Source organism: Vipera ursinii, assembly GCF_947247035.1.
Source record: "Vipera ursinii genome assembly, chromosome: 4".
Lineage (NCBI taxonomy): Eukaryota > Metazoa > Chordata > Lepidosauria > Squamata > Viperidae > Vipera > Vipera ursinii.
In genome coordinates this window covers 97,531,289-97,550,604 of record NC_139514.1, presented here as the reverse complement: position 1 = coordinate 97,550,604, position 19,316 = coordinate 97,531,289, and the positions used below count along the sequence as shown (strand labels likewise).

Here is a 19,316-nt window from a genome sequence, read left to right as displayed (position 1 = left end):
CTTCTTTACTGTTGTCTCGGGTTAGTTTTTGGCCTTGGCTGGAATCTCATCGCCTCATGTCTTGGTTGGCTTCGATCTGAAAGGGAAGAAACAGACAGAAAGGAGAGGATCTATGTCTTTTTTTTTCCTTCCACAGTTTTGGGTGATAATCCACCGTCATTCTGGAGGGGAAATAACAGTTCACTCTGGCTGAAAAACGCATCCGTTGAGAAGTCTGAAAGAAAGAAACCACGTGAGGGAAAAGGGGGGGAAAACCCCGGGAGATCAAATTTATTATTTTTCCCCCCTTTGTTGTTGTCTATGATAAAACTGGTGCACCTTTTGAGGAGAACTGATCTCAATTTATTATTATGCAACAACCACAAGGGTCTCATCTATCTCAGGGTGTATAAGCGCTGGATTGCTTTTCGCCCAAATCAATGTGGTTTCTTTGGAACATTTTCAGCAAAGGATCGCATATGCTGCAGTGTCTTTGTGGCAAGAGTCTTAAGAAAAACAAGAACCCAACTGGTAAGCAATACATTACATCGTGTTGTTTTTCCTTTGTATTACTGTCTGTTGCTTGCTGAAGGCAGATCTGCAGTCCTATTGAGGGGAAACTGAGGGAAATGGAGTTAGGCCAGTTTCGACTTGCATGTGTGTTCCACTGTGTGGAAACAAGTAAGGGTCGGGTTGTACAAGATTAGACAGATCTGTTTGGACTGTGTTGAAGTCAGAAATAGAGAAATTTAGATCTCTAGATGAAATTGTAGCATGGTGCCGAATCGAACCTCCCCCACAACCCATGGGTGCAGTTAGTTTTCAGAAGAGAGGCCTTGCTTCTGTACTCGTACAAGCCTGTGGCTTATTGGTGCATCCAAGGGCCTTGCGAGACTTTTGGTACAACTTTTAAACAACGTTTGTGTTTCAAAAGTAGGTGGAGTGATGCTTTCAAATCCAGCTGTGCATTCTTCAGCAGCCCTTCTCCATCCCTAGCTGGTGGCAGGGTCAAAGGAGGTACTTTCAGGGAGCTTGTGCCTGTAGAAAGAACTAAGGAAAAGTCCAACCACCGAACAAGAGTGTAGCAGAGGGGTGTGTGTCTGCATGTGTGAATGTGCCTTGACAGGCTTCCTCTTTGCCTTGCTGCTCAGATAAAAATGGCCCTTTTGAATGCCAGCCCTGTCTGTTTGCTTTCTGCATAACAGTCATGCATTCAGTTCAAGGCAACTCCAAGAGGGAACTTGCAGGATATTGAAAGAGGAAATGCTGGTGCCCTACAGCTCACTTTCTCCTCCAACCCTTCCCTTTTCCTTTTTTCTCTCTGCTATCAACAGAAGAGAGGGAAAGGAAGGGAACAGCATTGACAAATGGCAAAGGCTTGTGCTGGTGGGGAAGCAGGATCCTCCTGCGAGCCCTCCCCCCCCAGTAAGACTTTTCAGTTGTGGGATGGGATACCTCTCTGGGATGGGAGTTGGGGTATCTGCAGTCACTTGCATTCTTTGGAGACAAGTGTCTCCAAAGTGTATGGTACGCCTGCAAAATCAGGGAAGAGGGGAATGCAGAAAGTGGAAAGGCTGCTTAAGCCATGCATGCATTTGTATGTGCATCTTTCTATACAGTAGAGTGTTTGTGTGTGTGTGTGTGTGTGTGTGTGTGTGTGTGTGTGTGTGTGTGGTATTGTCTGCCCTGCAGTGGAAGCTTTTAAGCAAGAGGTTCCTGATGCTGGTACTGCAGTGTAGTACATCACTGGCATGCATTGTCACCCAGCATCAACAAGGTGCAGCAGGACTGGAAAAGCTGGGGCCTACCAGAGTTTGGGACAGTCACACCAGGGCCGTCATACTGCCTTCTCTGGACTGGAGTGATGCAAAAGGGACAAACTCTGCTTCTTGAGAAAACCTGTCTTCTCTTTGTCTCCTCCTTCCCCCTCATTCAGTAGTCTCATTTCTGCTGCAGCAAGGAAGCTCCTTTCCAGCAAATTGGGGAGGCCAGAATGCCCCATCCCCACGAAAGGAACCCAGGAGCTTGATACATGGAAAGCTTCCCTGCAGGGTGGAGTCAGGGTTTGGTGGGCTGTGCTTCTTGAGACCGGAAGACACCCTCCCTCCCCACCCCCACTGCCAAGCACTGCGGTCTGAGGGACGCATGCTGGTGGCAGGCAACTTTGCCAAAGGCACAGAGCTACTTTGTGGAGAAGATGTTCCAGTGAAAAGCAAAGCCCTCAAAAAGCTTCTGGCCTCACCAGCTCACCTTTGGATTGAGGGTGCCAGGCTGTCCCAAACCCCAGCTGAATAAACTTTTGGGGTTTTCTTTGGTTATGTCTGAAACAAAAATCTTGCGTGTTTGGGAGGCAGGAAAGAGGCAAAGCTTCCAAGATTTCCCCTTTCCCTTTTCTGAAAGAAGACATTGGGGGGGGTGTGTGAATTCATGACTGTTTCCTGCTCCTTAAACTCCCCTTCCAGGCACTCCTTCCAGGCAGGACTATTGTTTGGATTACTTTAGGTAAAAAAAAGGTAAAGGTAAAGGTTCCCCCGCACATGCATGCTAGTCAAAACAATCCTGCTTGTTCTTAGCTTGTTTCTGATACTTCAGTGATGGTTGGAGGCTGGTATCCCAAGCTTTACTGTTGCAGCTTTACTGTCACTACCTGAAAGAGTAAGAGGGAACTGTTTGTCAGAGGCCTTTAAGATTCCTAACTATTAGCCTCTCAATTTGCTTCCCCGCATGTGTTGTTCGCTGTGTCTTTCCTAAGGGAAATGTAGACCTGGTTTGGCTGATGCCTAACATATGCCATTACAAAACATTTTTGGTTAAGCTTTGTGTTAAAGGAGATGATGGAAATTGGATTGCTTTGAATTAAGTCTGACCAAAGATCTGGGTGGCAGCTGGGTGTCTCTCAGCCTCACAGAGTTTGCAAGGCAATACAGTGGAAGATGGATATTTTCAGGCTGCTGGCTTTCCCAAAGTTGTTGAGTTTCTCTTGTCTCCCTTTCTCTCTTACAAAAAACTTTTGTCCCCCTCCTGTATCCACATGTCCAGTTGTAAGTTTTGATAATGTGTTTTCTTTCTGATTTCCATCTTCTGTCTTGATGACAACTTTTCAGGTGTAAGTGCAATTAATCTATAGTTCTGAGGGATATGGCTCAATCAGCATGAAATATATAGTTAAGTTGTCCCGAAGGAGCTTTAAGGTGTAGCTTGAATGTGATCTATCATATTTGGCTAACTATGTTTCAGAAAGGTCTAAATAGGTTATAATTTTAAGGTAGAAAGAATTGGCGTTATTGTATATGGAGTAGCTACAGAGATGGAGTCTTCGATACTTTTAGTTTTCTGGCACACCAAAGGACTACCCTTGTGGTAAAGTTTTGAAATGCTACAACTCCTGAGAAACCATATAGGACAAATACCATCTTTTGGAACCAACTGGAATGTTTCCTAGAGTCAGAATGCAATCACTGTTAATGATGACTAAAATGTGTTTTGAAAGCAGCATTTTCTTTTTGCTCAGTTTTCTTTTGCTGTGCTGTGCTGTGATTGGCTATAAAACTGAGGACTGAAGCAGTTGCTTGCTTTTTCAAAAGAATTTTGGGTAAATGCCAAGGAGGTCTATGAAACAGTAACAGCCACAGAAATTCAGTGGGTTTACTGAACTTGCAGTGTACCATGGACCGACCGATCATCACTTCTTTTTCAAAGGAGTACATATTATTGCATGTAGCTGTGAGACTCTGAAAATGACTTTTTAGCTGTACTTTATATGGTTATCTTGTATTCAACTTAATTCATTGGGTATTACAAGCAGACTTTTTGTTACAAAAAGCCCTTAGTTTATGAAGGCAAGATGATTTTACAGCTTTTAAATTTTGGATCCATCTTGCAAAATAAATATTCTTGTCTATCTAGAAAAAAATGAATCTATGTTAATATGTGGAATGATTGTCAAATTTTAAATATGAATGAAAATGTATCATAAAAGAATATTGAACAAATTGTGCTTGGAGTTGTTCTATCGCCGATATGGCACATGATTTATATGTAGATTTTTGTCCAACTTTTCTCTTTTATATTTGTTTCCTTCATGAGTTTCCTTTAATTTTTTATTCAGGCCTCTTTGTAACACTTCAAATAGTTGACATGAGACACTGATTTAATTTTAGAAGAGGAGAGAATAACTAATGGCATACTTTGCACCAAAATAATAATAGAAATGTTCAGCTTGTCTCTTTCTAATTTTGACTGTCAAATGTGAGTCTTGAGAAAAAGATATAGATTCTTAGCATTTTACTAGTGTATATTTAAGGGAAAACTCTTTGGAATTTGTCCCTTAGTACTTTAATGAAAAAAAAAATAGAATCTCAAGTGTGTATGTCATTATTGTATGTCATTATTAAAGTTGTTTGCCTCAGTCCTTCAATTTCTACCATCATATTAGTCTTTGTTGTTCTGCATTTTGCTCTTAATCATTTTCAGAGAAAATGGAAAACTGTAATTTTGATATTTAATCGGGTGAATCCTAGGTTTCCCATCTTACAGTATTAAGGAACTGTCTGCATGATGATCTTGAAAGTCTTGAAATGCTGCTGGGATCTAACTTGCAGACAATATGTACTTGGGCATAGTCACAATTGTTGCATTTTAGTAGCTTCTGTTAAAACACCAAAGAATATTCACATTTGCCACTGCAAATTTGCTGTCGGATTATATCTTGCTAATGCATTGTTTCTGCCTTGAATATGGAAATTAACCCGGACTGCATAGGGTTCTACACCTTTGCAAATATAAGTCTTTCTTACTTTTCATTTGTTACAAATTCAAAAATGCATTACTTGCAGATAGTTAAGTATTGGATTTGGTTCAGAAGGGTAGCATTTTTACTTTCTAACACAAACCCAGAGAGAAATGTAACCTGAAGTGGAAAGAGGAAAGAGGACTAACTTCTAATAGATTTAGTGATTGTGAAGGTCCTTCTGATGTTTCACCACCGCATTTCCTTGTGCTGTATTTTAGGCCAGTTTTCCTCCATGTTCAGCACAAAGGATATGGACTGCTGAATTTGTTATGGAGGGAAGAACGATGTCAAGATGACAGACAGGATGAGAGGCAATGTTATGTTTGCCAGCTAGCTAATTTACAAAGAATAACAATTCAGTGATGATTGGAAACAATCATTTTATCTTGTTAGACTTTTGAACTCCAACTGGCTAAAGAAGTAAACTTATCTTGCTTTGGTGTGCATTCTTGGCTTGTCTCCCCATATTAGAAGTCAGTTCTATTCTATCTTGTAAACCAACCTAATAAATTAGATTTTATGAACTTGTTTCAACCAAATGGGGAAATAAAATGTAAACCATGGGCGAATGGTATATGTTATGTGGGTGAGGGAAGAGAAATTAGGAATGGGAGGAGCATTTCTAGTTTATAGTTGACGTCTTGATGGAAAATGTCTTTACACATAGTCCTGTGTAGCTTTGCTGAAGCTGTGTTCTCTCCCATCCTTTTGCATTTATTCAGATACAAAAAGTGATTTCACAAAGGTCCTATATCCAAATCCAACCAACTGAGTCCTAACCAACACTTATGCATGTTCTTCCTTAATGTTTGGTTGACAAAATATATCCATGATCTATATTTAAGGATCCAAATGTACTTTTGAATGATAATATATTTTTGCATTAGGATTTGTACAGCCTCTGAGTTTAAACTCTTTTGTAGGACTATAGATCTTTGTAGGACTGTGACACACATACAGAAAGAAGAACACAATGTCAGAATCCGTAAAGAAATTACTTTTCAAAAGCTTCTATTTTCCCCAAGTGTGAAACAGCAATGGGTTTGCAGTTTGTTATCTGGGGCAAATATTTGATTTAGATAGGGGAAATTGGCAAAGGTATAGACTTTCATCCTTGAGTCATAGCAGAGGATGGAAGTCAATTAACTATAATTTAAAATGCAAATGTGAAGATACCCATAATGTATTGTTAGTTTGGATAAACATACATGTTTCCTGCAAGCTATTTTGAGTCCAGTCAGCCAACTGGGAGGTTTTAGCATTTCTTGCTAATTAAACATTAATGGAGCAATAGGCAATTAATGAAATAGTAATAAATAGCTGAACACTGGGCATTGAGGTTATGATGCAATCTGTATGTTTTTTTTCCAAATCATCCCCAATATGATTTATTTCTCTCTTGTCTTTCCCCAGCTTTGTTCCTATCTCTGCAAATTGTAAATGTCTGTAGGGTTTCTCTTTGGACTGTGGTATAAAATGAAAGCTGGAGGCAAGCAATGTCTTGACAAAAAAATGCCCACAAGTCTACATGGAATTCTAATGAGAGAAATTTCTTCTGGGGAGGGTCCAGAATTTTCTGCACTTAATTATAGGCTAGTTACTTTTTGATGGCCAGGGTGCATATGTGCAAAAGACAAGGAATATGATCAGTAATTTACCCAACATTTTAAACTCAACTGTAATTCAAGAAAATATATGTTAATCATTATGATCTCACTCAGTCAAGGAGGCAAAGTTGTGTATGCAAATATGGGTACTATACCACTAGTAAAGTGGGTCAATGAAAGGCGCATAACCTCAGAGTAGATCTCCCTCAGTTTCTAATGACAAGGAGACTTTACAGCAGAACCCTAAATATTGCCAGCTCATTTTTTTTAGTTTGAAAGAAAGGGGGATTTTGATGTTTTCCATTGCTCAACGTTAGCAGAATAATTCATTTTGTAAGTTTACATTTGGCAATACATTTCATTTTAAAAAAGAGCACTTAATGTCTCCTGTAATTGGGATCTTCTGACATTTTGCTTAGTTCATATGATTCTGAGCAAAAATCAGGAATCTTTGATGATAGAAAGATACATTCGGTAGACATATTGCTGTGCTAGCAATCAGCAGTTTTATTAAATATGGCATAGTGCCCAAACCAACTATTTTTAACTGTTTAACATACGGAATACAAAACTAATAGGAAAAAAAATTCTGGGATCATTCTCTTCTAACCTCCTACTGGGAACAGAGACTAGCCTTACCAATACAAAACTTTCTGCCAGTGATGCTGCATTTTAGAATAAGATTGAAACAGACAGGAGTCATGGTGGGACATACTGTATGACTTCATCCTCTCTTTGCTGCAGACAGACTACTGCTGGGATTCCAAATGGCATTAAAACAACTCATATGTGGGATTTATGGCTTTGTAAGGACTTTTAAAATTTATTTTGTGGATATGTCTTTCCTTTCCCTTGCAATGGCCACATAAAACATGAAAGGGAATGCACATAGCAATCACGATTAAAGAATGGGCAAAATAATGAAATGCTGTCATGAAAACAAATACAGAGGAAAATAATACCAACTCATTTCAAAAATGTCAAACTATTATAAGCTACTGCTGGAAAACAGGGCAGTTTATGGACTTTTCCTCATGCCAACTCTTACGTTGATTGACTATTGTGTGGAAAATAACAACAACAACAACAACAACAACAACAATAAAGTTGGAAGGGACCTTTGAGGTCTTCTATCCAACCCCTTGCTCAGACAAGAAACCCTATACCATTTCAGACAGATGGTTGCCCAGTCTCTTCTTAAAAACTTCCAGGGTTGGAGCATTCACAGCTTCTGGAGGCAGGTTGTTCCACTGATTAATTGCTCTAACTGTCAGGAAATTTCTCCTTAGTTCTAGGTTGCTTCTCTCCTTGGTTAGTTTCCATCTGTTTTTTCCTATCCTGCCTTCAGGCACTTTGGAGAATAGCTTGACTCCCTCTTCTTTGTGGCAGCCCCTGAGATATTGGAACACTGCTATCATGTCACCCCTAGTCCTTCTCTTCATTAAACTAGACAGACCCAATTCCAGCAACCATTCCTTATATGTTTTAGCCTCCAGTCTCCTGATCATCTTTGTTGCTCTTCTCTGCACTAGAGTCTAGCTACAATGAATAAATCTTAACAAATCTCTTTCTAGATTTCAGCCCTTCTGCTTCAGCCATAGTGATGACCCAATACTATGTCCACTCTGCATTTACCATTTTCCCTGATTGATGGATTCCATTGTTATTTAGTCTTCTCACTTGTGCCAGGAAAGCAAGCACCAATCACTTTCACTTCATGGATGGAACTTTGAGATTATGCGATTTCTTTTTCCATCAATTGCTCCTTGGTACCCTGTGGTGTGATCACTGGGCTTGGAAAACAACCTTGACAGAGATATACAAAAGCTGTTGCCTGGGCAAAAGATGCTGAAACATTTATATATTAATGTCACATTCTGGAAGTGGCTCAAACAGACGCTCTGTAATTCACCAAACTACAAGAAGAAGGAAGAGGCTAGAAACAATCAGATGTGCAGAATTCTGTTATCTCAATAAGAATGGCTTTAACTTTCCTGGGGAATTGATTTGGTGCGGTGTGGTAATGAGGCTGACAGAGAGAAACCAAGGAATAGAAAACCCCAGTTTGTATCATTCTTCCTGTCATTCGAACTAGAAGGAAATGTTATAATGCTTGTCAATTTCACTTTTTTGAAGAAGAAAAAGTCCATTTCACTGAATTTCTTTTTTTTAAATGCAGCCTTTGCTATTTCACTAGTGAGCTTGTTTAAAAAAAAAAGATGGAGGGCTGTGATCATGATTGGAGTTAGTGGACATTCCTGCCACAGTGCATAGCAGCCAGGTGGAATAAAGGAATGTGTAGTGTATGCATACATGGAAATGTCAGCACAGCAGGGGACTGGACAGCTCCAGGCTATAACTGCTTTTGGCGGGAAAGCCTGAATAGAGTGAGTCGTTGACAGCCCCAGGGCATGGTCAGCTCTGGTGGTACGCCAGGGTTTAAATCCATTGGCCACTTGCACTGGCGGGAAGCCCAGGTTTAAATCTATTGGTCATCATTCACCTGGGCAGGTATAAAGAGACGCCAGGTAACCCTTTTGCTCCAGCTTCATTTCTGACTCAATAAAGAAATACTACCCAGCTCAAGTGTCCGTCTCTCCGTGCAACCACGCGACATTGCAGAATGTGTCTACAATGAAATGAAGTATAGCAGACAAACAGGACAGGATCGCTCCCACAAGTCAGAAAACAATACTTAAGACACGTATCAGGAAAAAACAGAGAGAGGATAATTTCCTGCATTCCAGCTTTTAAAAGTGGTCAGTGTCCCATGCCACACTGGGTCAAGTTGTTGTCCCAGATCAGCCCTTTGTCTTTCATCAAAGCTTTTAGTTAAGTAGGTAACATTTTCCAGAAAATATTTTGATGAATGGGTTATCTTTGCAGAAAATTCCCTCCAAGCTTACTTCTAAAGAGAAACATCTCTGGAAAAAAACCGTAATTGCTTATCAAATTTATGCCAGAGAATAGTCTTTCAGATTTTTAAAACCAGATTAACTTAAAATATTTCAGTCTGTTTTAAGAGAGTCAGAAGGGAAAGAATTTGCTGAACAGTATAGTATAGAAATTCCATTTTCAAATTCTTGGAATCTTTAGTTAAAATGATTAGATTTTAGAGTATCTTTCTCTAATTGATGCTCTTAAAATATAGTGAAATTACAGCTTTGCTAGATAACCACATCTGGGCTACAAAAATCTGAATGAGAATTCAGTTTTACTGTATCTCTTTCTTGTCATCTGAATTTTTGTACCTGAAATTGATAATTGTAAATATGGTGGTTGAATATTGGTACATCTTATTAGGAGATCAGAAAGTTATGGGACTCTGTTTTGATGTAAAAAAGGGTGGTGTTTTTTTTAAATAAGGAGACTCTCCTTATTGATCTTATAAATGAGAAGCATGTATCAAAATTTTGTATAAGCATAAGAATCCTGACCAGAATCAAAATCCTACAGAAAAAATAAACTGCTACTTGAGAGTTCCTATAATATTAGAAGGCATGCAAAAAATAAAATTTTAATACTTTTGGTTTCTTCCAACAATTATACTATGGCACAAAAAAGCACTCCTGGCAAAAAGTCTGTTTTCCTTATGTAATAATTAAAGTTACAGGAAATCTTCCAGAGTATGGATCTGGCAAACTGCAACTCAGGTATTTGCCATATTGCTAAAAGAAGACAAAGAAATATGCATATATGTTAATTATATTCCATGAGAGCATCTGATATGTATAGCAGGTAATCACTATCTGTGTATGGCAAGCTCTCTGTTCTTGATGTTTGGTGTTGATATATTCCTCCCAGAACTCAAATGAAAACTGTTCTATTTATATGGATCTCACTGGAAAGGTATGATATTTGGTTTCAGAAACCTGGATGATCACTAAAAACCAACAGAAATAGAGTTTTAAGTACTGTATATCTTTGTTTGCACCTCCTCTTGATTGGCTGGATTCTTGCAGCCCAGTTCTGACAGACCATTTTTTATTTGATGAAGCACTTGTCAACATGTAGTACAAAACTCTAAATTTCTATAAATGATTGTATGTTGCACTTCTTAATGATTGGATCATTTTCGTCTCGTGATTCTGTCTGGGATATATTTACTCACAATCATCAATGATAGTTGATTTTTAATACTTTTTGCTGCAAATATCTAGCAGGAAGTCCCACTAACTTTAGAGTTACTTTCCCACATGAAATTTCATTTGGGAGTGCAGTTTAGCACTACTATTGTATGCATATATAGATGGTCACAGGATTTCAATTTTCCTGTATTCCTGAGGCTGCTATGTTGTGCATAGCCAGAAATAAGTCCTAAAATTCAGTGGGACTACACATAATTGTGCTGCACATATAGGTAGTTTCAAATTACGACTGTTTTTTAATGATAGTTCAAAGTTATGACAGCTTTGGAAAAAGTGACTTAGGACCCATCCTCAAAATTACAGCTGTTGTACCATCCTGATGGTCACGTGATTTCAATTTGAGCATTTGGCAACTGATTGACATTTACAACGGCTGCAGTATTTTGCTATTATGTGATCATGATTTGCGGCCTTTTGAACCAGCTTCCAACCAGTAAAGTCAATTGGGGAAGCTGAATTTGCTTAATGATCACACAATTCATTTAAACAACCACATGTTTCACTTAACACAATAAGCTCATATGATGACTCAGTTAACAACCACATCACTTAAAAACTAATATTCTGGTCTAGATTGTTGTCATAAGTTGAGGATTACCTGTAATGAACTGGGAGGGAAAAGTCTAACATAATTTAACGGAGATCAGACCAACTTTGTACAAATCAGAGCATCAGACTTTAACTGTTTATTGTCCACATTCAAAGACAACTCTGTATGTTTGGAGAGATTCAGGAAATTGGATTTCTGAAGCATGTGTTTTTCTACTGAGTTTTTCTTTAAAGAAAATTCCTTTAAATTTTTTTCAAGAAGCAATCCGATATATAAGAAAGTACTAAAATGCCTTGTGAATTCAAGTTGATAACATTTGTACAATAGAATTATCGTGATTCATTTCTCAGTGACAAAAACCTGATTCAAGCTTGATTTCTACAGGCTTCACTACTGTGCATCTGATGACGGGTATCTGAATACAAGAAATTGCTTCACTGAAAGGCATTGTGTGCAAAGTGCTGTCAGAAAATATGGAGGTTTTAATGTGGTATTATATTTGAAGGCACAGTCACAATATAAATCATGTATCTGTGAGGCAGCTTAGATGACAGTCTTCTGTGACCTGTCTAGATTGCTACTTTTACTGGAGGCCTTGAGAGCCTGGAAGGTAATCTGTCAGTGATGCTATAGTGGATCCTATACTGAGCAAGATGCTCTAGATCAGAGGCCCCCAACCTCTGGGACATGGCACACTAGTGGGCCATGAGGTGTTTGCAACCAGGCCACAGAAACGCCAGGCGAATGCAAACGCTCACCCCACTTGCACGTGCAGCGGGTGAGCATGTGTGCACATGCTCCATTTGTGTGAGCAGCGGGGGTGCATGGATGCTGCTCATGCAAATGGACATGCGTGTGGGTGCTTGCCAGGCAACATCCCCTCTCCCCCCCACCAGTCCACAAAACTGGAAAAATTGAGAAACTCTGCTCTAGATAGTTTTTAGGCTACCTCCTAATGGTATGGTTCCATAATTGTGACTATTCCTGCTGCAGTACAGGTAACTTGACAAGCAAACATATCTCTGAAATATTGGCCATAAAATTGTATGCACGAGTGTTTAGAAGTCCTGCATCATTTCTAGGAGATAGAAAAGGCACCATAGCCTAAATCTAGACCCAGATTTCAGGACAAGCTAAAACAAGTGCAGGTGAGTTCAACTTCTATTTTTATGGATGTGAATAATAGGTGAAATCTTGCTGATGCAAAGTTGGCAATATTTTCTCCACTTCATTATGTCCTGACATAATATGTGGCTTAACTATATTGTAGAATTTAATGTGATGCTATACTACTGAAATGAAGAACAGTACTTTGTAGTCCTCAGCAAATGAAGCACATGCTCATGACTTCCTCTAGTTCAAAAGTTCCTCATAGCAACCCTGTTCGTCATCCAGATTGTGTAACTTCTAAACATTTTTTAAAAAAAAGTTCATTTCAATATTTAACATGCAAAAGATAGCATAAATGGAAGGTTTAAACTTGCTGAAGGTGGGCAGATTATTGTATTGTATACTGTAACTTCCCCATTTTGGTTTTAATGAAAGGAAGTAATGCCTTGTCATATTAATTAATTGTCTTATTAATTAGAGTAAATAGGTCTCTACAGTGACCCTAGTCTTCTTGGGTTTTAGTAGGTAAAGTACACATGTGTAGGGTTTTTATATATTGTTGTCCATCTTTAACAAGCATGCTAAAGGTGACTAATGTCACCAGTACTGAATCCCTATCAAATCCTTATTAAATGTAGTTGCTTGTTGGAATTCACTGTATGATGAGCATTACCTTCATTCCAGAAATACACCAAATAGAACCTGTTTCCATAGGATCTCATTGCCAGTTAATCACAAAAGTCATGCCATGCCAGCATGTTAAATTCATTATTATAGTGTTACTAAAGTTGACAATTAAAATGGGAAGGAATCTGTATTAAAACAGCAGTGAAAAAAGAGGTGCAATAAGATTCCTTTAATTTACCAAGAAATGGATTCTAATTGCAGTGCTTCCTGTGATTGGAACCACATTACATGCTGTTGGAGTTCCCTCTCAGTAGATCACAAATAATTTTATATTTAATTGAATGGTGCACATTTTACTGAAAGTCATCCACATTAATGTTTATTCTAAGAATAGCAACCCCCTTCATAGTTCCAGTTGCATAAAACTTTAAATAGCTACTATTCAGCATTAATGGTACACAGTGATATTATGGTGACACAGATACAAGAGCCAACATTTAGCAGACTGAGATATCAGTTGTTCCATAACTATTCTGGATTACAAAGGCCTTATAATGTCAAATACAACATCAAGAGTCCAGACATCTGGTCAGTTATAATGTGATGTACTTCAGGACATCATACTTTAGCAGTGTCATATTATATTTCAACTTGGACAAACTGATCAGTTTTTATATGAATAATATACATTGGAAATGTCAATATTCAAAAACCTTAAGGATAAAAGGTCAATTTTCCAAGATACCTGACTTTTGATTTCTCAAGAGAGTTCTCCAAAAGGCACAACATAAAAAAGGTATCCTGAAATAGCTGAGGTAGAATCCATTCAATCAATACATTAATGTGGTTTAAACAGAGATTAACAAAGATTAAGAATTTCTAAATTATATTTATTAAAAAATTCACATAATAACAAACCATAGGAAAAAAATAAAGTGCAAGGAAACAAAAAGAAAAGAAAAGTTAAAAAAATATAGATGATTTTATCTTCTTTTCAACAGATAATTGCATTCTTATTGCCCTATTTTACAAGTCCTTTCACCACTTTATTTAGTCCACATTTTTCTTAGTCTTTAAATCCAGAGATTAAGATTATAATTACATTATAACAGTAATACTTCCTGTAAAATCCTGATATCATAAACCAATGATTGGATATACACAACACACTATTTCAAGCCAAACCACAATATATAATACCTGGCTCAATAGTAGTAACTGTGAGAGGGATTTGGAGTCCTAATGGACAATTACTTAGATATGACCTAGCAGTGCTGCAGCTGCCAAAAAAGCCAATGCAGTCCTAGCTGCATTAACAGAGGGACAGAATCAAGATCACATGAACTGTTAGTACAACTTTATAATGACTTGGTAAGATCACAATTGGAATATTGCATCCTGATTGGGTTGCCAAGATTTTACAAAAAAGATGTTGCAACTTTAGAAAGAGTGCAGAGAAGAGCAACAATGATGATTAGTGGACTGGAGGCTAAAGCATATAAAGAATGGTTGCTGGAATTGGGTATGTCTAGTAGTTTAATAAAGAGAAGGACTAGGGGTGGCATGATAGCAGAGATATCTAATGATATCTAATGGGCTACCACAAAGAAAGCAGAACAAGAAGCAATGGATGGAAGCTAATAAAGGAGAGAACCAACCTAAAACTAAAGCGAAAATTCCTGAAAGTAATAATTAATCAGTGGAATGACTTGCCTCCAGAAGTTATGGGTTCTCCAATATTGGAGGTTTTTAAGAAGAGATTGGAAACTTTTGGTTTGAAATGGTATAAGATTTCCTGCTTGTGCAAGGGGTTGGACTAGAAAATCTCCAAGGTCCCTTCCAATTCTGTTATTCTGTTATTTTGAAGTTGGCCAATATTTGTTAACCATCTCAACAGTACAAGATTGTTCAGAAACAATCTGAGAGCTCTCCTCTAAAACCTGAAAAAGTGTGTCAGGAAGACAATGCAGAATGCAAAACATGCCATAAATTACAGGCAATCAGATTGTGATTGAATGTTAAAGGAAGACTTTGTATTGCTAATATTAGTTGAACAGCAGAACCAAGAAGGCACTGAATTCCCATTTGCTGGATATGATCTAGCAAAGCTGGACAGCCATCTGTTACAAATGCTTTAATTTGGATTTCTGAATCAAACAGAAGCTTGGATTTGGTGGCCTTTCCCATTTTTTTATTCTGTTGTTTTTGTGATACATAGGACAAATTCAGTTTTTATATTCTTCCTGTGAGGGCTGGAGTTGCCATGGTTGAAATAAAGAGCCCAAGGTACCATTAAAATATGGTGCAGATGTCCTTTGCATCTGGGGCCTGAATGGCAATAAATCTATTACCATATAATGGCAGAAAAACGTGGGAATAAACCCTTGGATGGCTATATATAGCTGGCTGGACAGCGGTCTCCAGCCTTGCTAATTTTAAGACTTATTAACCTCAACTCCCAGAATTCCCTAGCCAGCAGTCAGCTAGAATATATAGTATCTGATCTCTATTATAAGGGGTTTTTGTATCTGCAACAAAAGCAACCCATCTAAGCCTTTTCCTTGCTAGTTCATGAATACTTGTTGCGTTTCTAGGCACATGTACTAACATGCCCTGGCGGAAACTATGGCTACATTTATCTTCACAGAAGAACATGCAAACCAGGCTACAGGATTAAATCACACCTGCCAAGCTTTTTCCAATCCATTGACTATGGATCAACTATGCCAACTACTTGCTCCAGCAGCAGAACCACATAATAACCCAGATGATGCACCAACGTATTCCAGAAGTTGGATAGAATTTCCTGTACTGGTAAGTCCCCTGCCTAGGACCCAACAATCAGAGTAGCAGCAACATTTTGTTGATGAACATCTGTCAATCAGAATAGAGCTGGAAGGGACCTTGGAGGTCTTCTAGTCCAACCCCCTGCTCAAGCAGGAGACCCTATACCATTTCAGACAGGTGGCTGTCCAGTCTTTTCTTAAAAACCTCCAGTGATGAAGCACCCACAACTTCTGAAGGCAAGCTGTTTCATTGTTTAATTATTCTGTTAGGAAGTTTCTCCTTAATACCAGGTTAATTCTCTCCTTGATTAGTTTCCATCAATTGTTTCTTGTCTTGCCTTCTGGTGTTTTGGAAAATAAGTTGACCCCTCTTCTTTGTGGCAGTTTGCTTCCTTGTACAACATATACAATGAGAATCCTAACAAATTCACTCCACTATTTAGTGTGACTAATACATATTTCAAACTTTCCCGTGAATTTGATAGTGTGTTGGATTTATTATTAGTCTTTTTATAGAAACCTGAAAATGGGCAATCATTCTCTTGCTGCAGAACACAAAAACGTACTGCATTCATTTTATGAGACTGTCAAGGGCTACTTTTGACAATCCCATTACACAGGTGAATACCAAGTGCTTGTAAGTTCTATCTTCAGAATTATTTTACTGATTTGAAGTTGTTGGTTTAATGTAGGTTGGAATAAAAGAGTTTTGAATGAATAGTTTTAAAGAGGAGGATTTTAGATGACATACAGAATGAGCTCATTCATGGTGGCTTTGAAGCTAAAATAGCAGCTGAGACCTAGCAGATCTTTACTTTCTGTCTGGAAGAAGTTGTACCAAACCACAAAAGGTCAATATTTTTATTTTGGAATGCCTATCAAGATGTCTTTTATTCTGAAGCACCAAAAAAAGAGAGAGAGTCATACTTGTGGGAAGAGGTGCATTTTGCAAGCAGATGCCCTAAATTGTCCAGATTGTCTAAATTATTTAGTTCAGGGCACAGAGACACGAATGTTAAACAATTTAGCAAAGGCTAGAGTTAGACATTAATTTACAGTTACAACATTTGTTAACATTGTTTGGACTAGCAGCATTTTCAACTTCTGAGACACCTGAGGTACTAGAACAATTTGTTAAATCATTTTAAAGTTTAAATAACATATTAATTTTTTATGGATATTTGTAATCAATAAATCAATCTGATGTGCAGATGCTAAGAAATGAGTGGAATAAAGAATGACAGGTTCCTATATTGTCCTAACTTCTATAGCAAGAGTGCCAATGGATTTCAAATTATGACTTAAACAGCAAAAATTATCCAAAATATATTCAACTCCATTACATTTGTATAGAAAAGGAGTGTCAAAAACATCATTTTATTGGAGATGTAATAAGGACAATACTTCTTTAAGACATATATTTTCACAATGACCTATACTTACTAGTTTTGACAACTGGACAATCTGTTTAATCCAAAGACCAAATTGTCTTTACTATGTTTCATGAGGGGTCCTTGATGCTCTCTGAGCTTGCTTGTTTTCTTGCAGACGTTTCATTACCCAAAATAGGTAACATTATCAGTGTTAGTCAGGAGTGCAGTTTGCTGTCAGTTTATATTCTAGTGACTTGCCTGTCAGTGTGGTGGGGATGGTTTTAGAGATTCTTTGGTTGGGCTGTTTACTATGTTTCACCATTTGATAGAAATATAGATCTATTTTCTATATTTACTGCAGTGCAGTAATTTGTGTCCACCTTTTAATTCTGCAATGGAAATCAATAAGTTTTAGATTGTTTATTTCTGAGGACATCGTATCACTTATATCAGGGGTGTCAAACTGCCGGCCCATGGGCCAGTTTTATCATACCGAAGCCGTGCCCACTCCGTTGCCGGCAATGCAAAAAGAGTCGCGATACGTCGCGACACATCACGTGACATGGCGGGTTTGACACCCGTGACTTATATCATAACACTTTTAGTATCCATTATCGAAATCTTAGATAAACACAATTGTTATTTTTTTTTAGTATAAGTCATGGTATTACAATTGCAGAAGAGAAATTATTTCTAATGCACTATAATGTATTTTTTAAATGGAAAACCTAGAATGAAGGTTTTCCTCCCAGCTTTTGGGAGGAAAAACTAATGTAAATCAGAAAATTTTAATAATTGCTGAATATATTTGAAATACTTCCATTCTCAGGTTGGGGTAACAGAGTGAAAAATTTGTATGGAATTTTAAACTGAAATTCAGTAGTTCCCACTTAAAATACAGTATGCTATAGCATAAAAAATGTAAGTTTTAATTCATGATAGAAATAATGGTGTTTATTATAGTTTGTTGCAGTTAGGCAGATGTTAAGACTTGATTTGGCATTTTTAGCCACCTGTTATTATTCTCTGTTCACAACAATGTGAAGTCACAACTGCTAGTTTTTTAGCTTTCATATGCATTCAGTTCTTCTCAAGAACCTAGGACAGTGGGCGGGGATGGGGGTGGAGTGGGAGCGGGTGTGGGATGGCGGGGCGGTTTTTGGACACTCGGTGTCTAAAAGGTTCACCATCACTGATCTAGGATGTCATCTTCTATCCATGTAGAACTGTATATGTGTGGATCCAAGTATGTTGGCCTTTTGCAATTGACAGATGGAAATGTTGTCAATGCATGCATTTTCTAAAATTCTGTCCAAGATTTTTTTGTTATGTCACTAAAGTGTATCAATAAACACTGGGTTATTTTCCCCACAGTCAGTTTATTCCATAATCATTCAGTTTCACTTTTCAGATCTTGGTACTCTATGATCTTCTCCAATTCTTTGTTTTCTATTATTCCCTGGTATTGCCACATCAATTACCCACACTTTCTTCTTTTCAAGAACAATTATATCTGGCATGTTGTGAGCCAAGACCAGTTTGTATTCAGAAATCTCCCGATATTTTAACAGGCTCATTTTCAACTACTTTTTCAACTATATGTTTCCTCCAATTTTTCATTACTGGTGAATTATTTTGGTGACTGTCTTATGGTATTGTTTACAATCGGTTTGTGCCATCTTCTTGCGCAAGCTGTGTTATATGATCTTCTGTTTCTTCTTCATTGCATAATTTGCACTTTGAATCATTTGATGATTTTTCAATTCTGGCCTTGATTGTAGTCGTTTGAATAATTTGCTTTTGAGCAGCCAAAATCAAGCCTTCAGTTTCTTTTCTTTCTTTTTTTTAATGTTCCAGCTATAAGCCATTGCCAGGTTTTATGTTTATCCACTTTCCACTGAATCTTTTGTAGAAATTTTTGTTGTTGTTAGCTGCGAAGTCGTGTCCGACCCATCGCGACCCTATGGACAACATTCCTCCAGGCCTTCCTGTCTTCTACCATCTTCTGGAGTCCATTTAAGCTCACGCCTACTGCTTCAGTGACTCCATCCAGCCACCTCATTCTCTGTCGTCCCCTTCTTCTATTGCCCTCGATCTTTCCCAGCATTAGGCTCTTCTCCAGTGAGTCCTTCCTTCTCATTAGGTGGCCAAAGTATTTGAGTTTTAGCTTCAGGATCTGGCCTTCTAAAGAGCAGTCAGGATTGATCTCCTCTAGGACTGACCGGTTTGATCGCCTTGCAGTCCAAGGGACTCGCAGGAGTCTTCTCCAGCACCATAGTTCAAAGGCCTCAATTCTTTGGCGCTCAGCCTTTCTTATGGTCCAACTTTCACTGCCATACATTGC

At 38.1% G+C, this 19,316-nt stretch overlaps 1 protein-coding gene across 1 annotated transcript in view; it reads left to right on the top strand.

Moving 5' to 3' along the window:
- Window positions 1-300: 300 nt before the first annotated feature.
- The window catches only part of FGF14 (fibroblast growth factor 14), a gene marked incomplete at both ends in the record, with an annotated part of 341,505 nt that continues 322,489 nt past the window's right edge, over window positions 301-19,316 (top strand). The window contains one exon of the mRNA XM_083361728.1: window positions 301-510. Coding sequence (XP_083217854.1) covers window positions 301-510 — 210 coding nt within the window. The remainder of the gene's footprint in view (window positions 511-19,316) is intronic.